The 16445-nt window shown below is 42.2% G+C and overlaps 1 protein-coding gene across 10 annotated transcripts in view; it reads right to left on the reverse strand.

The window, feature by feature from the left end:
- The window catches only part of PHF20 (PHD finger protein 20), a 137483-nt gene that overhangs the window by 25483 nt on the left and 95555 nt on the right, over positions 1-16445 (reverse strand). For 9 of the 10 annotated variants that reach the window (XM_068525228.1, XM_068525227.1, XM_068525232.1 and 6 more), the window contains 3 exons: positions 2133-2231; positions 1307-1471; positions 151-329 (listed from right to left, as the gene is read on the reverse strand). In XM_068525228.1, coding sequence (XP_068381329.1) covers positions 151-329; positions 1307-1471; positions 2133-2231 — 443 coding nt within the window. The remainder of the gene's footprint in view (positions 1-150; positions 330-1306; positions 1472-2132; positions 2232-16445) is intronic. The other variant, XM_068525235.1, reaches the window with a different exon arrangement.

The following is a 16445-nucleotide window of genomic DNA, read 5'->3' on the forward strand; positions in this document are numbered from 1 at the left end:
CAAAGCTCAATCTGCTGCTGACAGCACTGCCTACCTGGGGCTTCTGACATGACATTATTTTTGCTGGCCTCAGACTGTATTCCCTCAAAATTCCCTCCAAGGACCAGTTTGTGCTCCTCTATACCTGTGTCTCCTGGAAGCTCCACCTACCTGAATCATGAAGTCATTTTCCTCCTGAACCTCACAGATGCAGCGGACCACTTCAAAATCATAACGGTCCTCCCCATCAAGTTCCTCATCTGGGTTAGTGGTCACATCAACGTCTTGGCCATACTCCTCATCGCTCCAAAGAAAGCTCTCGGAGGAGGAGTCACTCAGATTATCTTCTTCTGAGAGGAAAGGGAAAACAACAGTCACTTTTTTAAATTATAGTTATAAAATTTTAAAAAACCCCTAGATTGTCAAGAGTAGAAATGACCTTACAGACCTTCTCCTCTGTGAACCTTCACAGAGCTGGGAAACGCGAACTCCAATCTGTTCCTCAGGCCTGTCATCTACTAACAACCCGAATGATATGTGCTGCCTGGCAGTGAACTAAACTCCATTTCCTCATTTTCCTGACAGTGAAGCCCAAGGTATATGGCTGCTCAAGGTCACAGAGCTCACTGGCAGAGAAACTGCAACTCCACAGGAGCCACACCGATCATCATCCCTAACGACTTAAACGTGTTCCTTGACCTCACCCCACCCAGCTGCGACCTGGCTTACAGCCCAGTCTGTATCCACAGCTACCTTTAAAACTCTGTAAACACTGGGGAATGAGGAAGGGGCAGATTCCAGGGATAATCAGAACCAGAATCACTAGATCTTGATACCTGATTAGTGGTTATTACAGCTAACATTTACTGATCACTTATTCTATACCAGCCACTGTTCTAAGTACTTTCCATATACTTATTAACTACTTTTAAACTCACAATCACCCTATAAGTTGCTAAAGAAGGGGAAACTTCAAGGTTGACTCAGATTTCCCCAAGCAACCAGGTTAGATGCAGAGGCCACCAACAAGAAATGGAGGAACGGGAGGGGCAGGTGTGCAAGGAGTTGGGGGATAGTGGATTTGGTTATAGACACACTGGCTTAGAGGTACCAAAGACACATTCTACTAAGACCAAAGTTGGAGAGAAGGGAAGTTCTGGAAAGGTATGGCTAATGGCCTATTTATTTGATGTACTTCTTGTTTAAAAGACCTAACAGACTACTTGCAGAAGGCCTGAGAGTAGATTACAATATCAACATAAATCCATAAATCCATAAATCAGACTGCCGTGCTGTACAAATGATCAAGCCAGCAGAGCCTCCTTACCGGACATTTTCACTTTCCCTTTGTGGTTTCCAGATTCTGAGCCATGGAGCTGTGGGCTCATATGGACCCCGGGCTTGTGTGAGGACCCACACCTGGTGACAGCAAATGCCTTGGGTGGAGAAGGTTCCTGGGAGGCATCACTGATCTCCTCATTGCAGGGGCATTCTGGAAGAACAAGATCAGGAAGAAATTATCACCCTCAGACATCACTAGAGCATTCCAGAATCAACCCCATCCAACCAACAGCTCTGCTGTTCAAAGAGCTCAAATGCTCAGAAGCAATTCAGCTAGAACAGATTTAGGATTAATACTTCTAGCTACCTCCAAGAACCTCAAAACAAAAAGCTTCTTCCTCACCATCATCCTTCTCCCCTTTTTCTGATAAGATTGCTTTTCTAAGCCAGAAGATACTTTGAGAATAAAATGTGGCATCCCTTTAGCTCCCAAGACTGGAACACTGATTTTCTTAAAAATCAGCATTTTTGTTGGGGCTAGACACACACTTTTCAAGAAATGAATCCTTTCTTGAAAGGGTTCAGAGACGTGTGTTTAAGAGTTGTGGGTGCAGACAAATACAGTCATTCACCTGCATATCCTCTCCTACAATGGCGCTTCCATTGTGACAGAGCACACCGGCCAACACAGCAAGAGGGAGGGCTTTCTAAATACCAATGTGGCCTTGTAGCACCTGGGGTCAGCTGAGCCCACAAGGTCCATTAAAGGCCTGCTGGCCCTTCCTCTCCTCAGAGGCCAAGACTGGGGAGAAGCAACCCCTCCCTACCTACAGTAAGGAAATCCAAGTGAAACGCCCCAGGGGAAAATTTACCAGGTTTGGTTTTCTTTTTCTTTTTCTTTTTCTTCTTTGGTTTCACCCTCACAAACTCTTTGAATTTCTTCTCTTTATTCTTCTCCTTGTCTTTTGCAGCTAGAATTAAATACAAGTGTAAGTACTGGCATTCTAACATTTTGTTTTCAATGCCGGGATGTTTATGCTTAAGTAAGTAAGCATGCACAATGTGAAGAACTAAAATGGTCAGTAGAACAGAGTTCCAGGTCTGGTTCTGCCTGGGAGGTCACCTTCCATCCTCCTCAGAGCTCTGCAGCCCCTTCTCTATCATCAAGCCTTTAGACCAGAGGCTGGCAAACTCTGGCCCACTGCCTGTTATTATAAATAAGTTTTATTGAAAATACACTACGCTCATTTGTTACATGTTGACCATGGCTGCTGCCACACTTCAATGGCAGATTTGAGGAGTAAAGACAGAGACCTTATGGCCTTCAAAGCTGAAATATTTATTGTCTGGCCCTTTACAGAAAAAACGTGCCAACCCTACTTAGATCACTACTTTCGAACACTGGCTACATATTGCAAACACCAAGGGAGATTTTTAGAAAGTGAATGCCCGGGTCCCACCCACAAAGATTCTGATTTAACTGGCTTGAGGTGTAACCTGAACATCAGGATTTTGTTTGCTTGATTCTTCTTCTTTTTTTTAATAATTGAAGTATAATTCATATAATATAAAATTATCCACTTAAAAAGGAATAATTCACACCTTCCAAAAACCACAACTTCATTCTCTGCTACTTTTCACAGCAAAACTTCTTAAGTTATCAATACTCCCTGCCAAACTTCTCAATTCAGTTTTCCTAATTCCCCTCTAAAAAGCTTCCCACCTACCACTCAACTGAGACTGTAGTTTTCAAGTTAATAATAGCCTAACCATTGCAAAAATCCACTTGTTTCTTCTATCTTATCAAACATATCTGTAGCATTTCAAATAATTGATCATGCCTTACTTTTTAGGTGTTAAGATATGTTTAAGCATACATATACCCTGTGACCTAGCCATTCCACTCCTAGCTATTTACTCAAGAGAAAGGATAACTTATGTCCACACAGAGACTTGTATATGAACGCCCACAGCAGCTTTAGTTGTAATCTCCCAAAATGAAAATTGCCCAAATGTCCATCACCAGGTGAATGGACAAATAATTTGTGGTGTATCCATACAATGGAATACCTCCAACAATAAAAGTATAAACTATTAATAATATGCAGCAGGGGCTTCCCTGGTGGCGCAGTGGTTGAGAATCTGCCTGCCAATGCAGGGGACACGGGTTCGAGCCCTGGTCTGGGAAGATCCCACATGCTGCGGAGCAACTGGGCCCGTGAGCCACAACTACTGAGCCTGCGTGTCTGGAGCCTGTGCTCCGCAACAAGAGAGGACGTGACAGTGAGAGGCCCGCGCACCGCGATGAAGAGTGGCCCCCACTCACTGCAGCTAGAGAAAGCCCTTGCACAGAAACGAAGACCCAACACAGCCAAAAAATAAAAAATAAAATAAAATAAAATAAATAAAATCTAATGCATACTGCATGATTCCATTTATATAAAATTCTAGAAAATGAAAACTAATCTATATAATAGAAGGCAGAATAGAGACTACCTGGGGATGAGAGAGGGGGGAGGAGTAGAAAGGAGGAATTAAAAAGGGGCATAAGGAAATTTTAGGAGGTAATGGATATGTTTACCATTTTACTGTGGTAATAGCTGGGTATATATATATGCCAAATCTCATCAAATTATACAATTTAAATATGTGCAGTCCACTGAACAACAATTAAGCTTTAATAAAGCTGTAAGTAGGTAGGAAGGAAGGGAGGGAGGGAAAAAGAAAGAGCAATCCAGTGGCATGTAGTACATTCACAATACTGTGCAACCAGCTCTACCCCAGTTCTAAAACATTCACAATACTGTGCAACCAGCTCTACCCCAGTTCTAAAACATTCCCATCACTCCAAAGTAAAACCACTTACCATTAAGCAGATTCTCCCCAACCCCTCAACCCTTGGCAACCACCAATCTGCATCTGTCTCTATGAATTTATCCATTCTGGACATTTCATATATATACAATAAGTGACCTTTTGTGCCTGGCTTCTTTCACTTAGCGTAACGTTTTCAAGGGCATCAGCGTTTTTAAAAACACTCTCCAAGTGATTCTGATGTAGAATCAAGATGGATCACAAAGCAAGTGTGGGGTAGGATAAGCAGTCAGGTTCAACTGATTTTAACTGAGCACTTGTGTGCAAATATCACAAACATCTCATTTAACCCTAACAACCACCTGTGTATATTATTCCAGTTTCACAGATGAGGAAATTGAAGCTTGGTGAGGTGATGACACCTGCTTGACATCATACAGACATTTAAAAACAGGTTCATCTGGCTCTCCAGCACCAAGTCGGCACTACCTCCGAGGCCCTCTCCCAAACAGGCATCCAGGAACTGTACGAGAGGATGATGGGCTGCATCTCCCAGCTGGCAAGCCTGGCTCTAGAGGTAGAAGTTAATCTACTGGCTAAAGAACATAGGACTTAAGGGTCTCTAAGCTCCTTTCCTATTAAAATACTCTGCAACTGGGAAACAAAGTTCAACAAACAAGAACTCTAGAAAAGACCTTAGTCTAATTTACAAAAGTACTCTTTCTAAGATTAAGAAACCAGAGCCCAAAGAAATAAGTTGACTAAGCCAAAGTCATGCAGTTGATAAGCAAAACATGGTTAAATGCCTCCTAAATTTCATTCATAAAAGCTATCAACAATATTTACTTCTCCTCTGATCCTGGAAACAATCTTCCTCAGCAATAGAAACAGAACAACTCATTTCTGCACATTCGCTTGGCTACAACCACATTATCAGTCATGGTTTAAATTCATTTATTTAACAAATATTTGAGCATCCACCATGTTCCAAACACCATTCTAGGGAGGAGGGGTAAGGCAATGAACAAAAAAAGACAAAAACCCTTGCCCTCACAGAGCTACATTCTAGTGGGTGGGGGCAGAAAGCAAGTAAGTCATATAGTATTTTAGGAGGTGATTAGTGCTATGGAAAAAATAAAGCAGGGAAGGGGGATAGTAGGAATGAGGGAAGGGGAGATTTGCAATTTTAACAGTCTGTGGTCAGAGAATGCCTCGCTGAGAAAAGGACATCTGAGCAAAGACCTGAAAGGAGTGAGAGAAAAAAACATGCAGAAATCTGGGAGAAGAGTCTTCCAGGCCAGGGACAGCAAATGCAAAGATTCTAAGGACAGGAAGGCCTTCAGTGTTCAAGAAATAGGCACAGGGAACACTTCCTCATTCTACACAGCCAGCATTACTCTAATACCAAAATCAGATAAAGACATTACAGAAAGGAAAACTACAGACCATTATCTCTCATGAACACAAATGCAAAAATATTAGCAAGTTGAATCCAACAATGTATAAAAAGAATTATATATCACAACCAACTGGGATTCATTCCAGGTATACAAGCAAGGCGGGTTCAACATTTGATAATCAATTAATGTAATCCATCATATCAACAGGCTAAAAAAGAAAAATAATATATCAATTGATGTAGGGTATATGCCCAGTAGTGGGATTGCTGGGTCATATGGTAGTTCTATTTTTAGTTTTATAAGGAACCTCCATAGTGTTCTCCATAGTGGCTGTATCAATTTACATTCCCACCAACAGTGCAAAAGGGTTCCCTTTTCTCCACACCTTCTCCAGCATTTATTGTTTGTAGACTTTTTGATGATGGCCATTCTGACCGGTGTGAGGTGATACCTCATTGTAGTTTTGATTTGCATTTCTCTAATAATTAGTTATGTTGAGCATCTTTCCATGTGCCGCTTGGCCATCTGTATGTCTTCTTTGGTGAAATGTCTATTTAGGTCTTCTGTCCATTTTTTAATTGGGTTGTTTGTTTTTGGATATTGACCTCCATGAGCTGTTTGTATATTGTGGAGATTAATCCTTTGTCTGTTGCTCCGTTTGCAAATATTTTCTCCCATTCTGAGGGCTGTCTTTTCGTCTTGTTTATGGTTTCCGTTGCTGTGCAAAAGCTTTTAAGTTTCATTAGGTCCCATTTGTTTATTTCTGGTTTTTTTTCATTACTCTAGGAGGTGGGTCAGAAAAGATCTTGCTGTGGTTTATGTCAAAGAGTGTTTTTCCTATGTTTTCCTCTAAGAGTTTTATAGTGTCCAGCCTTACATTTAGGTCTTTAATCCATTTTGAGTTTATTTTTGTGTATGGTATTAGGGAGTGTTCTAATTTCATTCTTTTACATGTAGCTATCCAGTTTTCCCAGCACCACTTATTGAAGAGGCTGTCTTTTCTCCATTGTATGTTCTTGCCTCCTTTGCCATAAATTAGGTGACCATATGTGCATGGGTTTATCTCTGGGCTTTCTATCCTGTACCATTGATCTATATTTCTGTTTTTGTGCCAGTACCATACTGTCTTGATTACTGTAGCTTTGTAGTATAGTTTGAAGTCAGGGAGCCTGAGTCCTCCAGCTCCGTTTTTCTTTCTCAAGATTGCTTTGGCTATTCGGGGTCTTTTGTGTTTCCATACAAATTGTAAACTTTTTTGTTCTAATTCTGTGAAGAATGCCATTCGTTGGTAGTTTGACAGGGATTGCATTGAATCAGTAGATTGCTTTGGGTAGTATAGTCGTTTTCACAATATTGATTCTTCCAATCTCAGAACATGGTATATTTCTCCATCTGTTTATATGATCTTTGATTTCTTTCATCAGTGTTTTATAGTCTTCCAAGTACAAGTCTTTTGCCTCCTTAGGTAGGTTTATTCCTAGGTATTTTTATTCTTTTTGTTGTGATGGTAAATGGGACTGTTTCCTTAATTTTTCTTTCTGATTTTTCGTTGTTAGTGTATAGAATGCAAGAGATTTCTGTGCATTAATTTTGTATCCTGAAACCTTACCAAACTCATTGATTAGTTCTAGCAGTTTTCTGGTGGCATCTTTAGGATTTTCTATGTATAGTATCAATTGATGCAGAAAAAGCATTTGACAAAATCCAACACTCACTCATGATAAAAATTCTCAGAAAACTAGGAACAAAGGAAAACTTGCTCAACTTCATAAAGGACATCTACAGAAAACCTACAACTAACTTCATATTTAATGGTGAGAACTGGATGCTTTCTCTTAAGATCAGGAACAGGGCAAGGATGTACCCTCTCAACACTTCTTTTCAACATGGTACTGGACATCCTATCTAGTACAATAAGACAAGAAAAGGAAATAAAATATAAATTGGAACAGAAGAAATGAAACTTTATGCTTTACAAGGAAATTGGCCTTTACTATGAGTAACTTCACTGGAAGGATTTGAGCAAATGATTGATGGGATTTGATGTACCTTCACCCACACACATATAGAAACAATTGCCCAATCCAGTTTTTGATTTGTAAACTCAGGTTTTAATGACCTTCAAACTAAAGTAACTGTCTCCATTAGCTTACTGAAATGCTAACAGCATTAACCCAATCACTAGCAGAACTGGCTGAAGAGATACCACCTAGGTTCTGGATCCTTGAGACAGAAAGGTCCAGATGCAGGATATAAATTGCCAAATGCCAGGGCATACCCAGTTATCACCTAGTATGGTAGTTCTTTTGGGCTTCTCCAACAACAATCTTTTTTGCATTTCACATTTTATAAAACAACATCACAACCTTTAGGGAACCCAATAGGCAGTTAAGAAAAGAATGGTGAAGTTCATTCCATACAAAAGATTCCTGAACACCCTACATTATTCAAACTCACATAATTCACGACTAATATTTCCAGAAAATAAAGGCATAATGAACACAGTTTCATTGGCCTACCAGCTTTGAAATCATGTGGTTGATGAATTTTGTCAATTTGGTAGGATCTGTATTAATTCAAATTTTATAGATAAGGCTTTTTGTATCACACAACTTCAAACTGATCAACTTCAATTTTGCATAAAATACATCTGTACCTTAACATGATTACCACTTTACAGAGGAGGAAGTGAAACTCAGAGAAGCTGCAGGATCATATAAATTGGTGTATAGAAAAGATGAACTCAGACCTATGGGTCTGAGGACTTGGGCCATGCTGTGGGCCCTGTGCACTGTCCCTGATACAGGAAATGAGCACAGGGCATGAATCTGCTCTACAGTTCAACAACACCACCACCCTTTCCCTGGCTGTGCAGATTTTGCTGGGTGTAGCCGAAACTGTTGGTATCTCCCAGCGTCTCTTCTACCCCTCCTTCACTGTTTAGCATCTAAGGGATTTGGACAGGACTGACTTCACACTCACTTAAACTTGTAAGAGTAATCCCATGCCCCTTGTCACATTCATAGGCTTCGGCAATCTGAGCCTGGGCCAACTGGTTCATAAGGCAGGGACAGGAATGGAGTAATCCAACCCGAACTCGGGACTCTGGTCCCAAGTTTATTAAAAGGGTATGCTCTTACTTTCTTGTTAGATTTGAATGAAGCAGCATGGAGTCTTAAATGATACTGGCTTCCATCCTCTGACCACAAGGGTTTAACCTGAAAACAGCACTGAGAGGTGAGACGATAAGACAACCAACAGGCCTGGAGCAGTACACCTCCCATGGACTTCCCTATTACGTGAACTAACACATCCCCTTTATCGTGGAATCAAATTGAATTGGGTTTCCTGTTACTTGTAACTAAAAGCATCCCAAGTGCTGCAGCTGGTCAGAAATATGGTCATATTAAGCTTTAAAGAGTCCACTCCTGAGGCTTCAATTAGAGGAGTAAGCACTGAGAATAAAAAGAAGAGATATTCTAGGAAATTGTTCTACAGAAACCTGTGTTCTCTGAACACAGAGGGAAGAGAGAAAGCATTCATAGGCTCACCCTGGCTTCTGGCTGAAGACTGTAAAGTCACATGTCGCTGTAGGTGACAGAGCTCACAGGGAGAACTGCCCAGCAGGGACTAACCTAACAGGGGTAGACAAGGTGACAACAGGCAGAACTCACTCACTCGTTCAGACTACCCATGTGCACAGAAGTCTCCTACAGGGAGGCACTCCTATTCCCCACTCCAAGGCCCAGGGCCCAGGGCCAGGGCATCCTTCCGTGGAATCCTAAAAGACAGCAGAGCCTAAAAGTGAGAGTACATGTTCTGCAACTAGATTCAAATTGTGGCTCCACTACATGCTAGATGTGTCTATACTGGTTCAAGTTAATCCATCTCATCAGCACCTCAGTGTCTAATCCATAAAGTCGTCAAATAGTACCTCCTTCATAGGGGTTTTTTTTTGAGGATTACACAAGACAATACAAGTAAAGAACTTGGAACAGTGCCCGGCAAAAAATTAGCTGTTATCTCATTTGTGATACTCTCTCCCTGGAAGGTGGTACTCGTCTGTGGTCAGTTCTCTCTCTGAACAGCTTGACCAATTGTTCCATGACCCACAGAACAGACACTTGGCTACAGAGCTTCTTCCTGAATGCCCAGACTTGGCTGGACAAAGCAACTTCCTGTCAGGGCTCTGGATCAGAGAGCAGCTTGTCGCCTGAGGAGGGCAAGGCTTTTCCAGATGGCCACTTGTCCTCTCCTCAGGCTGCAGGTGCCCATCAGGAGAAATACCAGAGCCCTCCTTGCTCCCTCTATACAGCCTGCTCCCTATTTCTCCCTCAGATCACTATGTTATGATAGCAGAAGGACATCAGACTGCTGCTTCCAGGAAGGAAGAGGAAAAAAATGACATCACCCTCCCCTATGGGAGAACTGCTTGTACACCACAGAGCACTGCCACGTGCCAGGGACAAGCAGTGACCAGAGTCTGTTCTGACCTGTACGAGGGGAGGGCAACTCAAGGGCAGAGCAGGCGTGGGTATGCTCTTGGAGGGATTTTCACCACCTATCAGAGGAAATGGTCTCATGGCCTAACATCATTTCACCTTGTCTTTCTTTTTTCTTTTTTTAAAAAATACTTATTTATTTATTTATTTGGTTGCGCCGAGTCTTAGTTGCGGCTCTCGGGCTCCTCAGCTGCAGCATGTGGGCTCCTTAGTTGCGGCATGTGGGCTCGTCAGTTGCAGCTCGCCAGCTCCTTAGTTGTGGCGTGTGGGCTCCTTAGTTGTGGCATGCATGTGGGATCTAGTTCCCTGACCAGGGATCAAACCCGGGCCCCCTGCACTGGGAGCGCAGAGTCTTAACCACTGCCACCACAAGGGAAGTCCCTCACCTTGTCTATCTTTCCAGCCTCATCTCCAATTAGTCCCCCACCATGGATCCCACCCAGACACTGGCCCAAAGGGGCCCTCCAATAAACCCCTTCCTCAAGCCCTGCCTTTTTCTACCTTGGCTCATATGGCAGAGACTGCCATGCATTCTCCAATACCCACTTCTCCCAAAGGGAAAAGAGTACACTTTCCAGCTTCCCCTGAGTGAGGTGTGGCCACGTACAGATGTTCTGGCATATGGGATATGAACAGAAGTGATGTGTGGCACTTCCGGGTTGTGCCCTTAAAAGAAAAAGGCATGCCTTGCCTTTCCCTTCGCAGCTGCCAAAAGACAGGCAAGGTGGTGAGCGATCTTGGTCCACACAGAGAGAGCAACACCTTGGGCTGGCAGGGCACTGAGGAGGAAGCTGGCCCTGGACACCTGCTCAGAGCCACAGCAGAGCCACCGTGGAGAGCCTGCAGTTTGACCAAAGACAGAAATAAACCTCTGTCTTAAGCCACCTTCTTTGGTATTCTCTTTAAGGCACCATAATCTATATCCTAATTAAGCTCCTATTTCTCCCTTCCCTTTAAGGGGAGAGGGCACGGTTCTGTGAGAAGGCCAGTCTAGAACCACAAGAAAAGATACAAAGAATTGTCCACTCTGGTGCTCCAAGGCTCCTTTCGGCCTAAAGCCAAGGTTTACCCAGAGTGAGAATACGAATGAAATGGATGTAACAATAGGTAATGAGCACAGGTGAGCCTCCCTTTGATCCTCAAATATTCTTTCTGCAGCAAACCTCTACTCAGGACTGAACTCACCTATGCAGAATCAAACAAAAGCACCAAGGAAGCCTAAGCTCACCCCTGGAAGAGAATTTACTAAATGGATTCTGGTATTCTATGAAACCTCATTTGGAAAAGCAAATCTAAACTGACCTTCCAAATTAACTTATGTGACTAAAGGCCTGGCTGAGGGAAGAGGAAACATCTGAAGGCCAGAGTCAGAAGGGGTACCTTAGGGACAGACATCCATGACAGTTTGTTCCTCTCAATGCCTCTGAACTTTGTTCTGCTTGTTCCCAGCACAGGGATCCCTTTCCTATTCCCCTGCCTTCTGGTTCACCCCCTACCTACCCTCACACTTTAAGGCCTAACTCAAATGTCACCTCCTCCTCTCGACATCCCAGCCCCTGCTCTTCAGGCAAAATCTGAATCTGTGTTCCCACAACACTGCACACGTTCCTTACATAGAATTTAGTAGTTCTCACTGTAACGGTTTATGTGCTTTTCTCCCCACATGAAAGAGCCCTGCCTCATTCATACCTAGTCCTACATCATCATTTTGGAAAGGAGGAAATCAGATCTGTGAAGAGTTCAGATCACAAGTGAACAGGAGCAGAATTGCTGCTAAGATAGAGTCTGTGGACTTCAGACCAGAACTACTTCTCCTGCCTAATTTTACCAGCAGGAAAATGGTTGGGGGGGATAGACCAAAAAATAAATCTCTGCAGAGCATTTTCTGGTCCTGCTGGGCCAGAAGCCCCAGAAATCTCCATCTGAGAAATCTATTAGAACCCAAGTTCCCAAAATCAGAGTACTTGGCATAAAGGGAGTACTTTTTTACAGTAACTGTCCCCAAATAACTGTCCCCAATTACAGTACAGTAATTGTGCTGTCCCAAGCAGCACACATTCTGTAATATTTTGATTTTCACTTAAGCATAGCGTCAAGTTCACACTGCCTGTGAACTAGGACACAAGCTGCCTGGTGTCAGAGTCTCACCTTGAAACATCTCCCCAGTTGAACTCCCCCCACTGTCTGAAATTCCACCCCTAAAGATAAGGGCTTTCTTAGAAGTTGAGGTGAAAACTAGATGTGCTGAGAGAACAGATGATCTGTTAAGCTGGTTTTATTCTTTCAAATCTTAAGAAATTTAGTCATCAGATTAATCAAGTACCCAGCAAAACCATGAGGAAACGCAAGGAGACTCTGATGTGAAAAAAGTGAGGGCAACGCCTGGAACAGGGGGTGCCTTCTGGAGGGCTGGGGCCTATGGAATATGCTGAATATGCTTCTGTGTTTGCTCTCATTGATATCCAGCGACGTGATGAAGGCTGAACATGTCTACTGACCCCAGTTCACAGATGGTGAGAACTGAGGCTCCTGCTGGTTAGTGGCAGAGGCAGGACGAGTGGCCAGGTTTTTAGTTTCCCAGCTAGAGCACAGCAAGATGAATGGTCTAGTTTGCTTCAGCCTGGGAACTGCTGGCAATCTCAGCAATCAAGCCTGGAAGAGCTGTGAAATCGTCTGTGTCCACCTGACATGGGGGTGTAGGGGGGGAAATGTCCCTTCCTGGCTGCACAAACCTGCTCTCCATCTGAGAGGGTACAGGAATGACCAGGCTATACCCCAACATGGGTGAGAGGCCTGTGTGGTACACTCTGCCACCAAATTGACCAGTTTTACAAAGGACCAGCAGCGGGGTAACAAGTTAAAACACAGGGATTTAAAATACCCTTCTGTTCCCCCTAAAGCATTTTGTAACTGTCCACCCCTGCCAGCCTGGCAAGTATACCCACAGCAGATCTTGTTATTTTAAAACCTGGCAGGCAAATTTCCCCAATTCACCAAGGGACTTCCAAACCCCAGTGAAAGGGATCCTTCTGTATTAAGAGAGAGAATTTTAGAAATCCCACGTCGGTATATTGGTATGAGACCCAAATGCAGTACATAAAAGTAGAAAATCACTCACTCAGGTTTCTTCATTTTATCAAAATGGCAACACTTTGTCTATCGGTTTAGCAGCTTATCGGAGGTCAGCTGAGTTTAGAACTCAGCTCTCTGACTGCCTGGGTTAATGTTTTCACTAAGATAAAGACCTAGTATTTATTAAGAGTTTACTGTAGGCCAGACATTGTGCTAAGCATTTTACATTAGGTCATTTAATGTAACAAAGTTCTGAGGTAGGTAGGTATCCCCATTTCACAGATGGAGAAACTGAAGCTCAGAGTTCTTTGCCCAAGGTCACAGAGGAAGCAAGAGGTGGAGGCTAGATTCAAATTCAGGTGTGCTGACTCCAAGCCTGCTCATATTACTCAACACAAATCAAGACCCTCAAGTATAGTTAATCAGGAATTCCAAAACCAAACAAGAGGTCCGCACACCCTCTTGTGCGGGAACACCCACCCTGTACTCAGGTGCATTACACTGGGCAAGGTGCCTCCTCGGACAGTTACCATGATCATCTGTTACAATCACCATTCGGATAAGGAAACAGAACCCCAGCACCCCAGGAGTCTCCTTCCTGCCCCACTTTCAGTCATTCATCCACCTACCCCCCAAGGATAACCACTGTACTGACCTCAAACATAACAGATTCATTTTAATCTGTTTTTGAACTTTATATACATATCTACCATATCATATATATGAGTTTATGTTAGCTTCTTTGGCTCAACATTATATTTGTGAGATGTTGGTGGGTATAGCTGTAGCTCATTCACTCACTGCTGTATAGTATTCCACTGTATCAAGACACCACAATTTATTTACTCGATTTATTCTTCACACATTTATTTACTGTGAATAAACACTTGAGCTGTTTCCAATTTAGGGCTCTTAAGAACAGTGCTGCTTTGAACATGTGTGCACATTTCAAAATAATTTTAAATGCCTAACATAAAGACCTTCCCAGCATTTTTGTGGGGGGCAAATAGTTTAACCTCCATGTTACATACTAGAAGATGAGGGATTTAATCAATACCAGAGAACTTCGAGTGGCAGAGCTGGGTCCCAAACTCAGACCTTCAGGCTCCCCGACCACTGCTCCTTCCTTCCTTCCACCACAGCACTGAAAAGGGAAGGAGGAGGGGAGGGTGCAGACTAAAGTCAGAGGTCAGCTGACCAGAGCCAACCAGCAAGCCAGGCCAATCCACAGAGAGAGGGGCTCAGAGAGAACAGTCCTCAGAGCAGACCAAATCCCTCACATCACCGTTTCCTATCTCAGGCTGTCCGAGAATGGCGCTGCGGTGGGAGCCAGCAGAAACAGGGAAGGTTTGTAACAATTCCGACTCTCATCTAAAAAGTACAGAACAAACGTTTTTCTCATTGAGAAAAACAAGGAGATAATCACTTCAAATTCCTAAGATTGGGCAAACTTATGTCAGATAATACCAAAAGCTGGTGGGGATATAGACAAATCACAGAGCTGACAGGAATGTTGAAGTCAGAACCACCATTTTCAAGTACATGCTGGTACATTAACTAAAACCCTTCCATCTAGCAATTCCTCTTCTAGGTAAATACTCAAAAGAAATGCTCACGCACAGGGGATGTGTACACAGGCAGTCCCTGAAGCATCATCTATAAAAGTAAAAAACTAGAAACCTCAATGACCCTGAGTAGGAAGGGGTTAAAGAAACTCTGGCATACTTAACTATCGTTTTAAAAAAAAAAAAAGTTACACCTACAAGGGTGGATGGGCGTGCCCAAAACCCCACAATACACCAGCTGAAGAATCAATGAGATCCACCTACAGGTTTCAACCGGGATGAAGACGAACATAATGCTAAACAAAAAGCAGCAAGTTCCAAAAGAGTAAGTATAATATGATACTATTTATACATATTTTTAAAACACACAAAATACTCTATCATTTACCAATATAAATGTTAATAACACTCGAAAATACTATATGGAGAGGAGGGATAAATTGGGAGACTGGGATTGACATATACATACTACTTTATATAAAATAGATAACTAATAAGGACCTACTGTATAGCACAGGGAACTCTACTCAATACTCTGTAATGGTCTATATGGGGAAAGAATCTGAAAAAGAGTGGATATATGTATATGTATAACTGAGTCACTTTGCTGTACAGCAGAAACTAACACAACATTGTAAATCAACTATACTCCAGTAAAAAATTTTTTTAAATACTATACATTATTTCTCAACATATATGCATGTATTTGGGAAAGCATAAAGGGAAAGAAAGGAAAAGCAATTCAGGGGGTTTGTACCTCATCCTAGTGTTTTGTTTCCCTTAAAAAAAAATCTGAAGGAAATATGGCAAAATGTTAACATTTTTTAAGTGTAGGTGGGGGTTGGATACATACATGTTTGCTATATATAGTCCTATGTACTTTTCTATAAATTTAAAATATTCCAGAATTTTTAAAATAAAAGACTAAAGTCACTACAGTATTTTTTACCTATCAGATTAACAATAATTTAAAATTTGATAATACTGATAAGATTGTAAAGAAACTGATGTGCATAACCAGTTGGTGGGAGATTACAAACTGGGACAAGCTTTTTGAAGGGTGATTTGGCATCATCTATCAGAAATTTAAATATGCATACCCTTTTCCCAAGCAAATCCCGCCTCCAGGAACTTATCGCATGAATTAATTCATACACAAGAGCAAATTAATCTTCAGGAAGGTTTACTTTGCTTTAGCACTGGTAAGAGTGAAAAAATCGGTGAATCATAATTTTTTGTAGGAAAATGTTTAAAGTCCAGTACACCCATACAATGAGATAACGGCCACTGTCAAAATGAGGTAGAACCACGTATCTATACTGACATGAAATGAGTGCCAAGGTATCTTTAATGAAAAAAGCAAGCTGCATATGATACCAACTATATAAAAAGATATTTTCTATTAGACATAATAGAAATGTACAGTTTGGATACGCACAGAAAATATCTGAAAAGTTATAAAAGAGTTTGTTAAAAATAGTTATATCTGCAAGGGAGGTGGGGCTACCAGTGGGAGGGAGGCTTTTTCCCTTAGTATTCTTTTGTATGGATTTTACAGCAATCATATGTCACTTTTATATAGGGGGTGGGGCGTGTACAAAAACTACAGATTCTAAACTTAGAGCCACTGAATTGGAATGCTGTAAAGCAGGGTCCAATAAATCTGTACTTTTAACAAGTCACCCAGTGACTCCCAGGCAGCTGAGTTGGCCACTGCTCCAGGTGAGACCTGGGCCAGGTGACACATGGAGGGGAGGAAAGGATCTCACTGACAGGTCTCTCTCAAGTTCTCAGAAATAAGCTTGCCCCCAGAATTAACCATGTATTCAACG

Source organism: Eschrichtius robustus, chromosome 16, assembly GCF_028021215.1.
Source record: "Eschrichtius robustus isolate mEscRob2 chromosome 16, mEscRob2.pri, whole genome shotgun sequence".
Lineage (NCBI taxonomy): Eukaryota > Metazoa > Chordata > Mammalia > Artiodactyla > Eschrichtiidae > Eschrichtius > Eschrichtius robustus.